The sequence below is a fragment of the Pongo abelii genome, chromosome 10 (assembly GCF_028885655.2).
Source record: "Pongo abelii isolate AG06213 chromosome 10, NHGRI_mPonAbe1-v2.0_pri, whole genome shotgun sequence".
In the NCBI taxonomy this organism is placed as follows: domain Eukaryota; kingdom Metazoa; phylum Chordata; class Mammalia; order Primates; family Hominidae; genus Pongo; species Pongo abelii.
This window is the reverse complement of record NC_071995.2, coordinates 79,457,126-79,471,561: the sequence shown is the minus strand read 5'-3', so window position 1 is coordinate 79,471,561 and position 14,436 is coordinate 79,457,126. Positions and strand designations below refer to the sequence as shown.

The 14,436-nt window shown below is 34.7% G+C and overlaps 1 protein-coding gene across 22 annotated transcripts in view; it reads left to right on the top strand.

Annotated features, from left to right (window-relative positions):
* Nucleotides 1-14,436, top strand: part of PPFIA2 (PTPRF interacting protein alpha 2) — a 493,309-nt gene that overhangs the window by 449,578 nt on the left and 29,295 nt on the right. For all 22 annotated transcript variants that reach the window (XM_063711635.1, NM_001133874.1, XM_063711647.1 and 19 more), the window contains 2 exon segments: nucleotides 691-772; nucleotides 5,054-5,254. In XM_063711635.1, the coding sequence (XP_063567705.1) occupies nucleotides 691-772; nucleotides 5,054-5,254 (283 nt within the window).

The following is a 14,436-nucleotide window of genomic DNA, read 5'->3' as shown; positions in this document are numbered from 1 at the left end:
AACCATTTATTGTTATTAAGATATTTTAATTTCATTAAAACAGTAGTGAATATAGATAAAAACAAGTGTACCATTGAATTTGACACTTTACATTGCTTTTGAGTTTTAGAAATCAATTTACCTTGGAGTTTTCTCCAAATGAGATGTAGTTTTATAGTCTAGACAAATAACTAACTCCTAAGATAGACCCCTGGACCCACAGGGCATACTAAAATCAACCACATCACTAGAATGTGACTAAAAGGACCAAATTTATCTTCTGCCTCTCTATATAAGCATTTGCTTTGCCATGGAGATAGTGAGGCAAAGAGGGCAGGGCAGATGGATGATGCCACATTTAGATTCCATAATGCATACTTGAATATGAACATTTGGGCCGTTTTCTCATTAAAGGGATAAGATATTTGCTGGTAATATAATTCCACTTCTAATTCCATTAGCACTTAATGTTCTAATTTTCATGAATAAATGTTGGGGAAAATTACTTTTCTATGTCAGTGCTTCTTTCCTAATAAAGTCAATGGATGATGTGTGTGTGTTACTCAAAGGAAAAAGGAATTCTGTTATTCTATATTGTATCATAAAAAATCTTGTAAAGGATGATTGGTTATTTTAAAATATTATCATTAAAAATAATCACAGCCATATTTTTCCATATACCTGCCTAATAATCTTTGCTATGTACTTCAGGCATGAACTTCTTGAAGAAGCTCGGAGAAAGGGATTACCTTTTGCCCAGTGGGATGGGCCGACTGTGGTCGCATGGCTAGAGGTAAGAGAATGAAACTAGGAGGCACTTAAATCAGTCACTACTAAGTTGATAGTTTTTTTGAGCCAGGTAAAGGTAAGTTTCTGAAATCACAGCATCCCCTTAGTCTGGAATTGCTCATAAGGGACTATTTGCTTACTAGGGAATAAATTTGTGATTACTCTGACACTTTTTCATGATTGTAGTAGAAGAAAGCATGCAGTGGGATAAAAGGAAGTGTCTCTAAATCACGCCCTCTTCATTTCTAGAGCAAGAGAAGAAACAAAATTTTATTGTTGCAAGAAAACATCCATTCCTATCTATTAGGCCAAGGTCCTTCCTCATTAGCAGGTTACAGAGAAGACCCTCTCCATATTCGACACTTCTGTAATCCAAGATAGTAAGATCACATAGATGTACAGAGAGACATTCCTTTGCCTGTAATTTAGTTCCTGAACCTAATTCTCTAAAGCCTAGGGACCAGCTGGGTTTAGACACTTGGGATTAAACAGAAGACTTACCCCTAATTCCCTTCTATGTCCAAACTGAATGCTACAATAAAAGAAGAACTATTTTTAGCATTTCCTGTACAACATAGTGTTCTGGAAAAATAAGGGAATATCTGAACAGGGTGGGAGGCAGCAGAAACCGACTTTGACATTGACAGAACTACATATTTGACTACAAAGGGCTCTTCGTGTCACTTAACAGTACTGTTCACTGCCCCTTCTATTCAGTTCTCTATGTGAGCTGCTAGTAGCTGCTAGGATATGCCTGTGTCAGGGCAAAGAAGAATCCAGGCTTTCCTTGCCTGCCAGAGGTAATTATACACGTTGTTTTAAATGGTCTTGGATTATAAAATTATCTGTCTTCATTTTATTGTAGTCAGAGCTAAGTAAATAAGTAATCAATAAAGAAACATTAAAGCCCATTTTAGTTTTAAAAATAGACTTACATAGATAGATCTAGAAACATGCTTTGTATTTTTTCTTGCACTGAATGAAAAATGCCTGTATTTTGCTTTTACTTTATTCTTTCACATCAGACAGGGAAATTTAGCATATTACCCATCAGATATTAGCTATCAGCTGCTTCTTTCAACCGTGTCTTTAAAATTACTATATTTAAAAAATCAATCACAAGACAAAATGCTTAAGAAATCACACCTCAGACATGATAGCAGTTCTTTGTTCAGTTTTTGCTCCGATAAAATGAGCTGCAGTTTGACAGAGTTCGCTGCTGTTTTGGCAAGCGATGAACAAATCCTTCAGATAAAAAGAAAAAAAAATACAGATTTACTGACATTAAGGTGATAGGAGATGACAGACAGTGAAGTTTGTGCTCATTAAACCTATTGTGAGTACACAGAAATTGCCTATAATGTTATTCCTAATGCAACTTAAATTATAAAATGGAATAAACAAGATGAATGAGCTGAGTGATCCAATGAATGAAAGCTTTAACTTCATCTCCTTTCAATCCTCCTTGAGTGCACAGCCTGTTAAGAATTTTGTGTAGGCGAGAATTCCATGCTTCACACGCCATTTATCCACATCAAAGACTCTTTAAGGTCTAATTATGGATGACATTGGTAACAATGTATTGGCAGGCATTTGGGTGATGTTAACTAGTGTGGAAATCCAAATATCTTAGAAGACAAGGGTAAAAAAAATCATTAGGGTCCAAAGAAGATATGTTTAGATGTTTAGTTATTTTGAACAGTTTGAGTTTATAAACTAGTGAAGTCCTATCTTCCGTCGTATACAATGTACCTGTCAAGGTCAATTATTTGTGCCTAACCTGCTGGAAGAAAGCATAATCTGTACAGTCACACACTGTACTTAGATCTGCCCCTTCTTTTCTCTTATCTCTATCACAACCCAGTCCACACTGACTCAAAGAGTTTCGTTTGTTGGCATTTCTTTTTTTTTTTTCAAAAGAGACAAACAGTGTTTTAATATTGTAGAATTTTTAAACTAAAAGGATGTTTATACTGGTTAGCTATTGCTGTTTACAAATTACCCCCAAATTTGGCATTTATGATCTCATGACTTCTATGGGTCAGCAGTCTGGGAATAGCTTTGCAAAGGCCTCTGCTCAGAGTCTGTCACAGGGCTGCAATCAAGGTATCAGCCAGGGCAGCAGTCATCTCAAGGCTGGACTTAGGGAGAATCCACTTCCATTCTCATTCATGTGGTCAGGGTCATGACTCAGTTTGCTGCTGGCTGTTGGCCAGAAACATGAGTTCCTTGTCATATGGAACTCTCCATAGGGCTCCTGAGATCTGACTTACTCCAGAGTGAGAGCTCAGAGGGAAAGAGAGAGCGGGAGGGGGCTAGCAAGAATGAAGCCACAGTCTTTTTATTGCCTAAGCTGCAAAGTGACATCCCATCACTTTTATCATCAGCTATTTATTAGAAATAAATCACTGGGCCAAGCCTACCCCCAAAGGAAGGAGATTATAGAAGGGAATGGACATCAGGAGGTAGAGAGAAATAATCAAGCTTGATTCCTTCATTTTACAAATGAGGAAAATATGGCTGAGGTTTAGATGGGTTACATGACTCACCAATGACTGGAAAGGAATTAGGGCTCAGGTCTTCTGATTTGTGGTCCAGAGCTCTTGGCACTGGATTTTGCTGATTTATAGTTTTTCTTCTTTGTCTCACTTACTTTTTCTCACTCTCACAATTCTCTCCTTTGTTCAATCTATTTCAACAAATAGCAAAAAACATCAATCAATCTTTTGGACATTCAAAAACAAATATGTAAGCTGCTAATTTTTTGTAGTTTTTTCTACTTCTTACTCATAACTAATGATGGGGGCGAAATGGGAGAATATTCCTGTTTTAAGTGATGTTATTCAGGTGCTGAAATATAATGCCCGTGATTGGCATTCACTCAGTGCTTGAGATGTGCATGAGACCTGTGCTGTGTAAATAGCACTGCTGGTTTAATTGTCTTTCAAGAGTCTCACAGAAAAGTTGAAAAATCAAAATATCTAATTTGTTTTCTTTTTTGAGACAGAGTTTCACTTTGTTGCCTAGGCTGGATTGCAGTGGCACAGTCTCAGCTCACTGCAACCTCCGCCTCCCGGGTTTAAGCAATTCTCGTGCCTCAGCCTCCCTGGTAGCTGGAATTACAGGCACCTGCCACCATGCCTGGCTGATTTTTTTTGTTTGTTTGTTTTAATTTTAGTAGAGACAGAGTTTCACCATGTTGCCCAGGCTGGTCTCGAACTCCTGAGCTCAGGCAATCCAGTCATCTCGGCCTCCCAAAGTGCTAGGATTACAGGCTTGAGCCACCGTGCGTGGCCTCATTTTTTGTTGTTGTTTTCTTTTGTTTTGTTTTGAGGCAGAGTCTCATTCTGTCCCCAGGCTGGAGTGTAAAGGCCTGATCTCAGCTCACTGCAACCTCCGCTGCTCAGTTTCAAGTGATTCTCCTGCCTCAGCCTCCCGAGTAGCTGGAGTTATAGGCACCCGCCATTATGCTCAGCTAATTTTTGTATTTTTAGTAGAGATGATGTTTCACCATGTTGGCCAGGCTGGTCTCGAACTCCTGACCTCAAGTGATACTTCCACCTCGGCCTCCCAAAGTGCTGAGATTATAGGCATGAGCCACTGTGCCCAGCCTTAAAATCTCTAATTTCTGATGCATTATTAATTTTGTTGCTTTCTTTAGTTTTTCAATGATTTGAGTTTTAACTTCTTTCTTAGCACATCATTTCACTCTCTAAAAGGCATTTTCATATATAGCATCTAATTAAGTTCACACATCTTTCACATGGTATAGGAAGGTAGGTGGAAATGTGGCTTAGCTACACTGCATGCTTTGATCAGAATCACATGGCTGGATGTGGCACAGCTGTCTCTTTCTGTGACAGAATCTCTCTTCACTCAGAATTCCAAAGGAGCATTATAAATTGAAGCCACTCATTAAGCAAACATTAATTGAGACCCTTATCAAATGTGGCTTGTAGCCATTCTGGTCCCTACATACAAAGGGGAACTTGGTGCCATGCAGTCATTACTTTTACCACTAGTAATATGAATTAGTTAAAATAGAGTCTCTGGAGCTAGCATGTCTCAATTCCAAATCTTGTTTCTATCCCTGCCTCCCTGGTGTTTTTAAATACATCATTTAATTTCTCTGTGCATCTATCTCCTCTGGGGAAAATAATGATAACATTTTATCTCATGGGGTGAGGTCATGTATGTAAGATACATAAAATAATTCCTAGCGTATGAGACACTAAAATGATAACTATTATTATAATTTGTTAATGTATTTTTTCGTATCTAACAGCTTTGGTTGGGAATGCCTGCGTGGTACGTGGCAGCCTGCCGAGCCAACGTGAAGAGTGGTGCCATCATGTCTGCTTTATCTGACACTGAGATCCAGAGAGAAATTGGAATCAGCAATCCACTGCATCGCTTAAAACTTCGATTAGCAATCCAGGAGATGGTTTCCCTAACAAGTCCTTCAGCTCCTCCAACATCTCGAACTGTGAGTCAGTTTCTGCTCCTCCCCTTCCTCAGTGCTAGGCAAATAGCCGTGTGTCTAAGTCTACAGAGCAAAATTGTGACAACACACATTTCAAAGTCAGCTTGAATTATTTTCAAGAGATTTAGCTTGCTCTTTATTAACTTTGCTGCTACTTTTAATAGGTTTTCAAATGAGGAGCTATGATTCATATCAGACATGAAAGCTAGTATAGCAGACTTTTGAGCTAGCATCTGAAGTTTAGATTTTTCTCCCAAGCAACAAGATCCTGAGCTTACTCTTTTTTCAATTCCTTCCTTCCTTCGTTCCTTTGTTCCTCCCTCCCTCCCTCCCTCCCTCCCTCCCTTCCTTCCTTCCTTGCCTCCTTCCTTCCCTTCTTCCTTCCTTTCTTTCTCTTTCCCCCAGGTAATTTCTCAGAAGATAAGATATAAGCATTAGTGCTTACTAAAGATGCAAGGCTTAAGTGACTACATATTTTAGTTTTAATATTTTTTATTTTTATAGATTCAGGGGGTACATGTGCAAGTTTGTTACATGGGTATATTATGTAATGGAGATTTTGGGGCTTCCAGTGTGCCCATCACCCAAATAGTGAACATCGTATCCAATGGGTAATTTTTCAAACCTCATCCCTACCAACCTCTTCCCTTTTGGAGTCTCCAGTGTCTGTTATTTCCTTCTACCTGTCCACATGTACCCATTGTTTAGCTCTCACTTACAAGGGAGGACATGTTGTATTTGATTTTTTTGTTTCCAAGTTATTTCACTTGGGATAATGGTCTCCAGTTCCATTTATGTTGCTACAAAAGACATTAGTTTACTCTTTTTTATGACTGCATAGTATTCCATGGTGTGTACATACATTTTCTTTATCCAATCATCCACTGATGGACACTTAGATTCATTCCATGATTTTGGTATTACGATTAATGTTGTGATGAAGACATGAGTGCAGGAATTATTTTGATATAACAATTGCTTTTCCTTTGGGTAGGTACTAAGTAGTGAGATTACTTAGTTGAATGCTCATTCTATTTTTAGTTCTTTGAGAAATCTCCATACTGCCTTCCATAGAGGTTGTATTAATTTACATTCCCACCAACAGTGCATAAGTGTTCCCTTTTCTCTGTGCCCTTGCCGACATCTTTTTTTTTTTTCTTAACTTTTTAGTAATAGCCATTCTGACTGAGGTGAGATGGTATCTCACTTGGTTTTAATCGCATATATCTGATGATTAGTAATACTGAGCTTTTTAATATGTTTGTTGGACACTTGTATGTGTTCTTTTGTAACTCACTATTTCTTAAGAAGTTTCCATAATTATGAAATTACGTGAGTTTGACGTTTTACAAATACCAAATGGAATATCTGGAATATCTTTTTCTTTCAAAGTCTGTTTGTTTTTCAGTTATAAATTCCTAATCATCTCATAATTTTTTACCTATCCTAATCCTAGAAAAGAACAAAATGTGACAAAAAAGGCATGCATGAGGACAAATTCCCAAAAACTCCCAAATAGTATTTAATTATTTATTACATTACTAAATTATATATTTTGTTTATAAAGTATATTATTTCTGATAATTACTAGATTTCCCAAATCTCATATCTTATACAGCATAATAAAATATGGGAGAATGAGATAAATTTTAGCAATAGGTAAAATATTAAAAAGTCATATTACTTTATTGCAGTTTTCAGGCAGAAAAGTAACTTAAGTATAACTTTTTATACATGATCTTAAACAGTTCTGAATAGTTTGTTTCATTTCTATTTACACATTTTCCTTCCCAGTATACTAGATTCTAATGCCAGAAATAAAAGGTCAAATTTAAAACGCTTATATAATTCTTACATAACTCCATTTTAAGTTATTCCTAAATGACATGCAGGAAAAATATATAATTTTTAAAACTCTTACCTATATTATTTTTAAATAGATACAAATGTTTTTCACTATACCTGGATTATGACTCAAGCTAAAAGACAATTTAGAATACAGTAGCCCCTTGAACAAGATAGGAGTTAAGGGTGCTGACCACCCACACACAGTCAAAAATTCAGCTAGAATTTTTGGCTCTCCCAAGACTTAACTACTAAGAGCCTACTGTTGACTAGAAGCCTTACTGATAACATAAATAGTTGATAAACATGTATTATGTGTGTTATATGTATTATATGCTCCATTTGTACAATAAAGTAAGCTAGAGAGAAGAAAAATATTATTAAGAAAATCATAGGGAAGAGAAATGATATTTACTATTCATTATGTGGAAGTAGTTCATCATAAATGCCTTTATCCTCGTCGTCTTTATGTTGAAAGTACGCTGAGGAGGAGGAAAGGGAGAGATTGGTCATGTTGTCTCAGGAGTGGCAGTGGCAGAAGAAAGTCTGTGTATAAGTGGAATGATGCAGTTCAAACCTGTGTTGTTCAAGAGTCACCTGTATATTTAAAATAAGAAACTGAGAAGACCATTAAAATAGTTATTGTAAATTGAATTTAAGTCTGATGAAGAGTTTGCTGAGTAATTTCCAGCTGAGAGAGAAGCATCATAAATGGTTTATATCCACATTTTCCTCCCAAGAGCAAATGCAAACAAAATTATTAAACATTATGAATCTTGCAAAAATAAATTTGAAGTCCCAACTTCCAGGTGAAAAATATGATACATTTTATTATTTTTATTTACCAGTGTAATTCATTTCTTAATGAACAATAGGAAATTTAAAAACTATTTTTCTAAAACTATTTAACCAACCTGAAGGAATTTAAATTATACCATATTAATTAACATTCAATTGTTTAAGGAATGGGGAGAAGTAAAGAAAGCTTTATGATCTAGCCTCAGTTCACCTCGAAGGCTTTATTTCCCCAGGTCAGGAACTACTTTCAGTTTTTCAAACGTCTTTCCTTTTGGTCAATTATGAGCTTTTGTAGTTGGTCTTCCCTTTGCCCAAAACTTTCATCCTACTTCAAGGTCACCATATTTTCTCCAATCCATTATTCATTTATTGATTCCTTTATATATTTCCTCTGAAAAGCTTTTGCTGAGCTCCCAAAGCCTGGGTTTGGTTTCCTTCCTGAGTTACCACTCCATGTACTTATAAACAATATTTTACAGTTCTTCTTTTCTTGATTTATCTCACACTAGACGAAATAAAGATAGTATCAGGTTTCCATCAACCCCAAGCCTTAACAATAGTGCCTGGCAAATTTTAGATATTATGTACATATTCACCTTAAAATAATCATTGTATAGATCACTCTACTCACATATTTTGTATACTCTGCTGAAGTATAAGAAACATGTGTGGCCTTGAGATCAGAAAGGGAAACTCTACTAAGGAAAATAAGCATGTTCACTAGTAGATTTAGTACAGGATTGTATAGATTAACTCCAAAATGTACAATAGAAGTGAAGTGTGATGGAGCTTCAAGAAAGGAGAAATCACTACAAGCTGGATAAGGCTTCAAACAAAAATGAACATTTGAAACATAAAAAAATTGTTTATAGCATTTAAGTTTTATATGTTTATTGAACTAATACATGATCCTGTAATAACATTTGTAAAATACAGAAAAATACAGAGATGACAACAAAATAATTTAAAAACATTAAAAAATACTGATTTTAGAGATAATCAATGTTAATTTTTTCACTATTGAAAACATTTGATGAAGATCCTGTCATTCTTTTTTCATTATCTTTTTATATAAATGGATTATTTCACATAATATATTAATTTGTACTTTTTTGGAAATTTAGTAATGTAGTGTAAGTATTTTCTTCATTTTATTACATATGCAGTTGCAACATCACTTTTAGTTGTTGAATATGTCGTTTGTAGAAATGTGATAATTTATTTAATCAAATTCCTAGTATTGGACGTTTTGTTGTGTGTAACACAATTTGTTGTTGTGTGTAAAATATGTGCTTGTAATTATGTTGTTGCATAAACTGTGGTTATTTCCATTGCTATATTTGTGTATAGGGAATGCATATTCTTAACACTTTTAAACTTTAATTGTTAAATCGTGTTGTGTTGCTATTTTTTCTCCCTTTGTCAACATTGGTTATCTCCTTGATTAATTTACATTTTAAAAATCACTACTAAATGTGCAATTTTTTATATTCTTATTAATCTGGTATTTATATTAATTTTCTATTCATAACCTTTCCAACTTATCTATACTATTATAGGAATATTTATCTTTTTACTAATGTGTAATAGCTCTGTATTCATGGAATATATGTGCCTCTTGCCAGATACTGATGCAAACTCTATGACACAAGTTAGGTTGTGTCTCTAGGCTTTAAAAATATCTACTAAATGTTTCCTCTTCCTTCTACTCCATCTACATGGAAGCATTTACTCATTTCTAATATATTTCCAATACAATTTGCATTGCAAATGAAAATTCCACATAAATTACTATTGATGAATCCACTACATAAAGTCATAACCTAACATTATGTATTAGAATTCACACTTACAAAACACAAAGGCAGATTTTTTTTTTTAACAAAGTTATTCTATCATGTCTCCAAGAACACTACAGTTTGTTTAGATCATACAAGGTATTTTGCACACTGAGGTTTGGGCTTGGGTTCCTCAGCCAGATATTTCGTGTTTATTAACTGAAGTTCTGAGGAGAAAAAGACAAGGTACTCGGGCTTTTGGACTTTTTTTTTTTTTTTAAACTTTTATTTATTTATTTATTTATTTATTTATTTATTTATTTATTTCCACTACTTTATTTGATTCTGCCTCCTTTCCTGCCTAGATGTAATGGGCTAGACCATCAAAAAGGAAAATTTAAATGTCACATGTATGATTACTTTGGGCCAGCCCTAAGTTTCCAGCTTTCTGTTTCTTTTCCCCAAGCTACTATTACTATAGAACGTCTCTTACCTAGTAGGATGGAGATGGAGATACCAGTTAATTGAAATTTGGTTGAAGAAGGATGTAACAAAAATAAGGGCATTCTTTGAATACTTTATCTCAGGTAAAAATTATAGAAATGCTCAAGCATTGCAAATTTAGATGGAGCACCTAAAACTTTTTTTGTGTATGTTTCCAATGTCTGGAGTTCCACATTATCCTTTTAGATAATCTTATCTGGAAACATGTTTAATTTCTCTTGTTGGTGTTTCTTTTTAAAGTGATGAATTCAAGATAACTCAAAAAGCCATTTGAATGAGGAATCCTTCTGGACATTTACAATGCCTTCCCCAGACTTTGACAAAATTTTGTTTTATTGATAGTGTGTTTCAAGATTTGCCTATCTCTGGTTTTTCCAACTAATTCAACTTAGTATTTATATAGGAGCCAAATTTGTTTTATATTTTGCTTTATGCAACATTTATTTAAATTGATGAATTAAACATTTTAAAAGCAAGTGCAGTGGAAATAAATAAGTTTTAAACAACGTGATTTTTGATAACCATATAATTCAACAAGATTGAGCATAAATGTAAGGCGTAAGATAGGCATTAGTCAGCTCAGTGTAATAAAGAGACCTACAGAGTATTTCTTGAATTAAAGATTTGCTTGAATGGAGATTACCTAACAGAATATCTAATATAATTACAGTAGTAGCCAACATCAGCAGAATGCTCACTGTCAGGGACTGTTCTAATTGCTTTACATGTAATAGCCCGTTTGACTCTCACAACTACACTATGAGAAGGGTACTTTTATTATAGTTGTTTCACAAATGGGCAAAACTAATGTAAAGAAGTAAACTGACTCACCTAAGGTCATACTCCTATGGGGGTTTGCTCCTAACAAGCACATTCTCCTGCTTCTGCTTCCTCCACTCTATCAGTTTTCCTTCTTTTTATAGCTGTCTTTTAGTCTGTTTGATTCCTCTTTTCATTATTACTTACCTCATAAGCCCCAAACTTTATTGAAAAGAAGGTGTGGTATAATTGTCTTTATAGACCTCAACCTTTATTGAAAAGAGAGTGAGGTGTAAATACCATTCTTATTATAATGAGAAGGATTTATCTTATAATGAGAGACAAAAATTCAGATAGGGGAGAAATGTGGATCCAGGCCATTTTAATGTGAAAAGTAATTTCAGGTTACTACTTTGTAATTCCATTACAAAGTAAAAAACACTTTAAATGACCTAGGTAGTAACAAAAGTTACTTTAACTAGGTAAGATTTAGGATTATTCTGAGGTCTGGCTGCTTTGCTTATACTGTATCTCCGACAGCAAGCCTACTCATTATTTTCACCTGATTAATTTTCACGAGTTATTTCTTAAGTTCATTGTAATATTTATTTTTCTGTCTTAACTCTTTCCAGAATGATTTAATTAGGTAAGTTCTTTAATTCTGATCATTTTTTAGAAATTCCCTTCTCCTTCTCCCTTGATACTTTCTCAAAGTTCTATTCCACGGGTCCTAAGGGGAGACAAGCAAGATAATCTCAAGCATAAGATTTAAAGAGGCTCTCATTGTCAGATATCAACCCTGAAAGTGAGTGTTTCCTTAAATTATAGCCTCCCAGGACCTCATGTGCCTCATCCTAGTCCCAGCCCTGTGTAAGAACATGTTGTATCATAATGTAAACTTTTTAGTGTTTCTTTCTATTCTGGAGCATGCACTTTTAGTCCCACTTAAGAGGTGCAGAACCTGAAATTTAGAGGGGTTTAGGAAATGTCCTAGAGTAGTCATTAGTAAGTGCTACTGTATAACTCAAGCCCCTTGATTCTAATTTGATAATATAATTGAAATTTTATAAATTTCATGTTAGACTCAGATGATATTAGCCACAAAAAAATGACTATTGGTTTGCATTTTCTAGCTCACACATTTTTGGGGGAGATTGCAGCACAGACTACTGAGGGCAGTGAGTAGATAATTTTAAGGGGATCTCAGAGAACCACAACCAAGTTATACAATATTTGTTTTTTATGCTTTTCCAACCTACTTTTTGTACTGTATCCTCAATCCCAGGGCACTCATATCTTTATGCCCTTTGGTTGCTCAAAGTTTCCCAATCTAGCTATCTTGTAGGGATGCTTTTCTCTGAAACTCTCATGCTCTAAATTACTGCCTCACAATGTACTTACATGCAAGTTCCATCCCTAAAGTGGTGGTGGAGAGAGAGCAATCTGATTGAATAACTGACTTACTACATATGAGCTTGCCTATAAAATAAACTTGTTAAAACTTCAGTTAATGTCTACTTAATTAGGTTGTGTAGAAACTATTTCTGTTGGCTTTTTACAAGAATATAGGGCTGGCAGTGGTCTTCACAAGTAAAACTGCATATCAAACAGAAACAACTAACATACAACTTCTGAAAGTTTGCCAGTCATACTTTAGAAAATTGCCCTGGGTATATGCTTATTTTGTGAGGAATGAAACAGATAAAACCATAGCTTCCAGCATGTTCCACATCCCAGAATATGGTGACAGACTGGCAGACACAGACTTAAAGATAACCTGTGAAAGATACTATGCATGTATCTATTCTAGTATGAGATAAATAATACAGGTAGTTTCTTAAAGAAGGAATGAGATCTTCATTATTTGGATTACGATTCAAAGCAGAAGCTACACAAATCAGTGTAAAATTGATTTTACACTGTTCTGCAAGCTTAGGCCATTTAAGATTGGCTTAAATGAATTTCTTCTCAGGTAATCATTGCTGAAACTCACTTTGAACCAACAGTACACCCACTCAAGCAAAGCACCATGATAACTGGGTGTAAAGGGAATGTGACAGATGCGTGTAAAGTGCTCTTCAGCACAGCACACTCCTCCTAAAGTCAATAAAAACAATTTATTCCAAGTAATGTAATGATTTATATACTCATATGCAACTTTCTGTTTATAATGAGCATCATTGTTAGAAGCAGGGGATACAAGGAAGGGACTTTTAAGGACATAAATGACTTTTATATTCTAAATTTATTTAATAGGTGTACACAGATTTGTCTTATAGAAAAAACATCATCTGTACTCTAAATTCCAAAACAGTAGAAGAAAACAAATTCTACACACATATTTGATGTCCAGCCTGTGGAATTTTTATGTGCATCGAATTTGCTTATAATTATGAATCTTTACCACCCATTTCCGTTTGTTACTTAAGTATATATACAATCAAATGTCACTTAATGCAGATATATGTTCTGAGAAATGAGTCATGAGACAATTTCATTTTGAGAATACCATAAAGCATAGTTACATAAACCTAAATGGTATAGACTATTGCACACCTAGGCTATGTGGTATAACTTATTACTCCAGGGTACAAACCTGTACAGCATGATACTAAGCTGAATACTGTAGGCAATTGTAACACTGTGGTAAGTATTTGTGTATCCAAATATGTCTAAACATAGAAAAGGTACAGTAAAAATATAGTATAAAAGATAAAAAATGGTACACATGAATAGGACACTTAGTGAATATGAAGGCCTAGGACATTACTATATACTACTGTTTACTTTATAAACACTATATACTACACACAATTCATAAAAAAATCTTTTTATTTCTTCAGTAATAAATTAGCCTTAGCTTATGGTAGCATTTGTAATTTATAAATCTTTTTTTGTTAACTTTTGACTCTTTTTTAAATAATACTTAGCTTAAAACACAAATACATTGTACAGCTGAACAAAATTAATTTATTTCTTTATATCCTTGTCCTATAAGCTTTCTGCTATTTCATTATTTTTTCCGCTGTTTAAGCTTTTTCATTACAAACTAAGACACAAACACACAAATCACTATAGGCCTACACAGGGTTGGGACCATCAGTATCACTGTCTTTCATTTCCATATTCTGTTCCACTGAAAAGTCATTGGGGCAGTAACACACATGGAGCTGTCATCTCCTAGGATATCAATGCCTTCTTTTGAGATACCTCCCAAGGAACCTACTTGGGGCTATTCTACAGTTAATCTTTAAAAAACAAAAGTAGAGGGAGTACACTGTAAAATAATGATTAAAAAATCATGGTGTGGTAAATACATAAACCAATAACCCAGTCATTAATGATCATTATCAAGGGTTATGGGCTGCACATAGTTGCACGTGCTATACTTTTAGACTACTGGCAGTGCAATAGGTTTGTTTACACTAGCATTACCACAAACATGTGAATAACGCATTGCACTACAATGGTATAATGGCTCTGATATCACTAGGTGAGAGG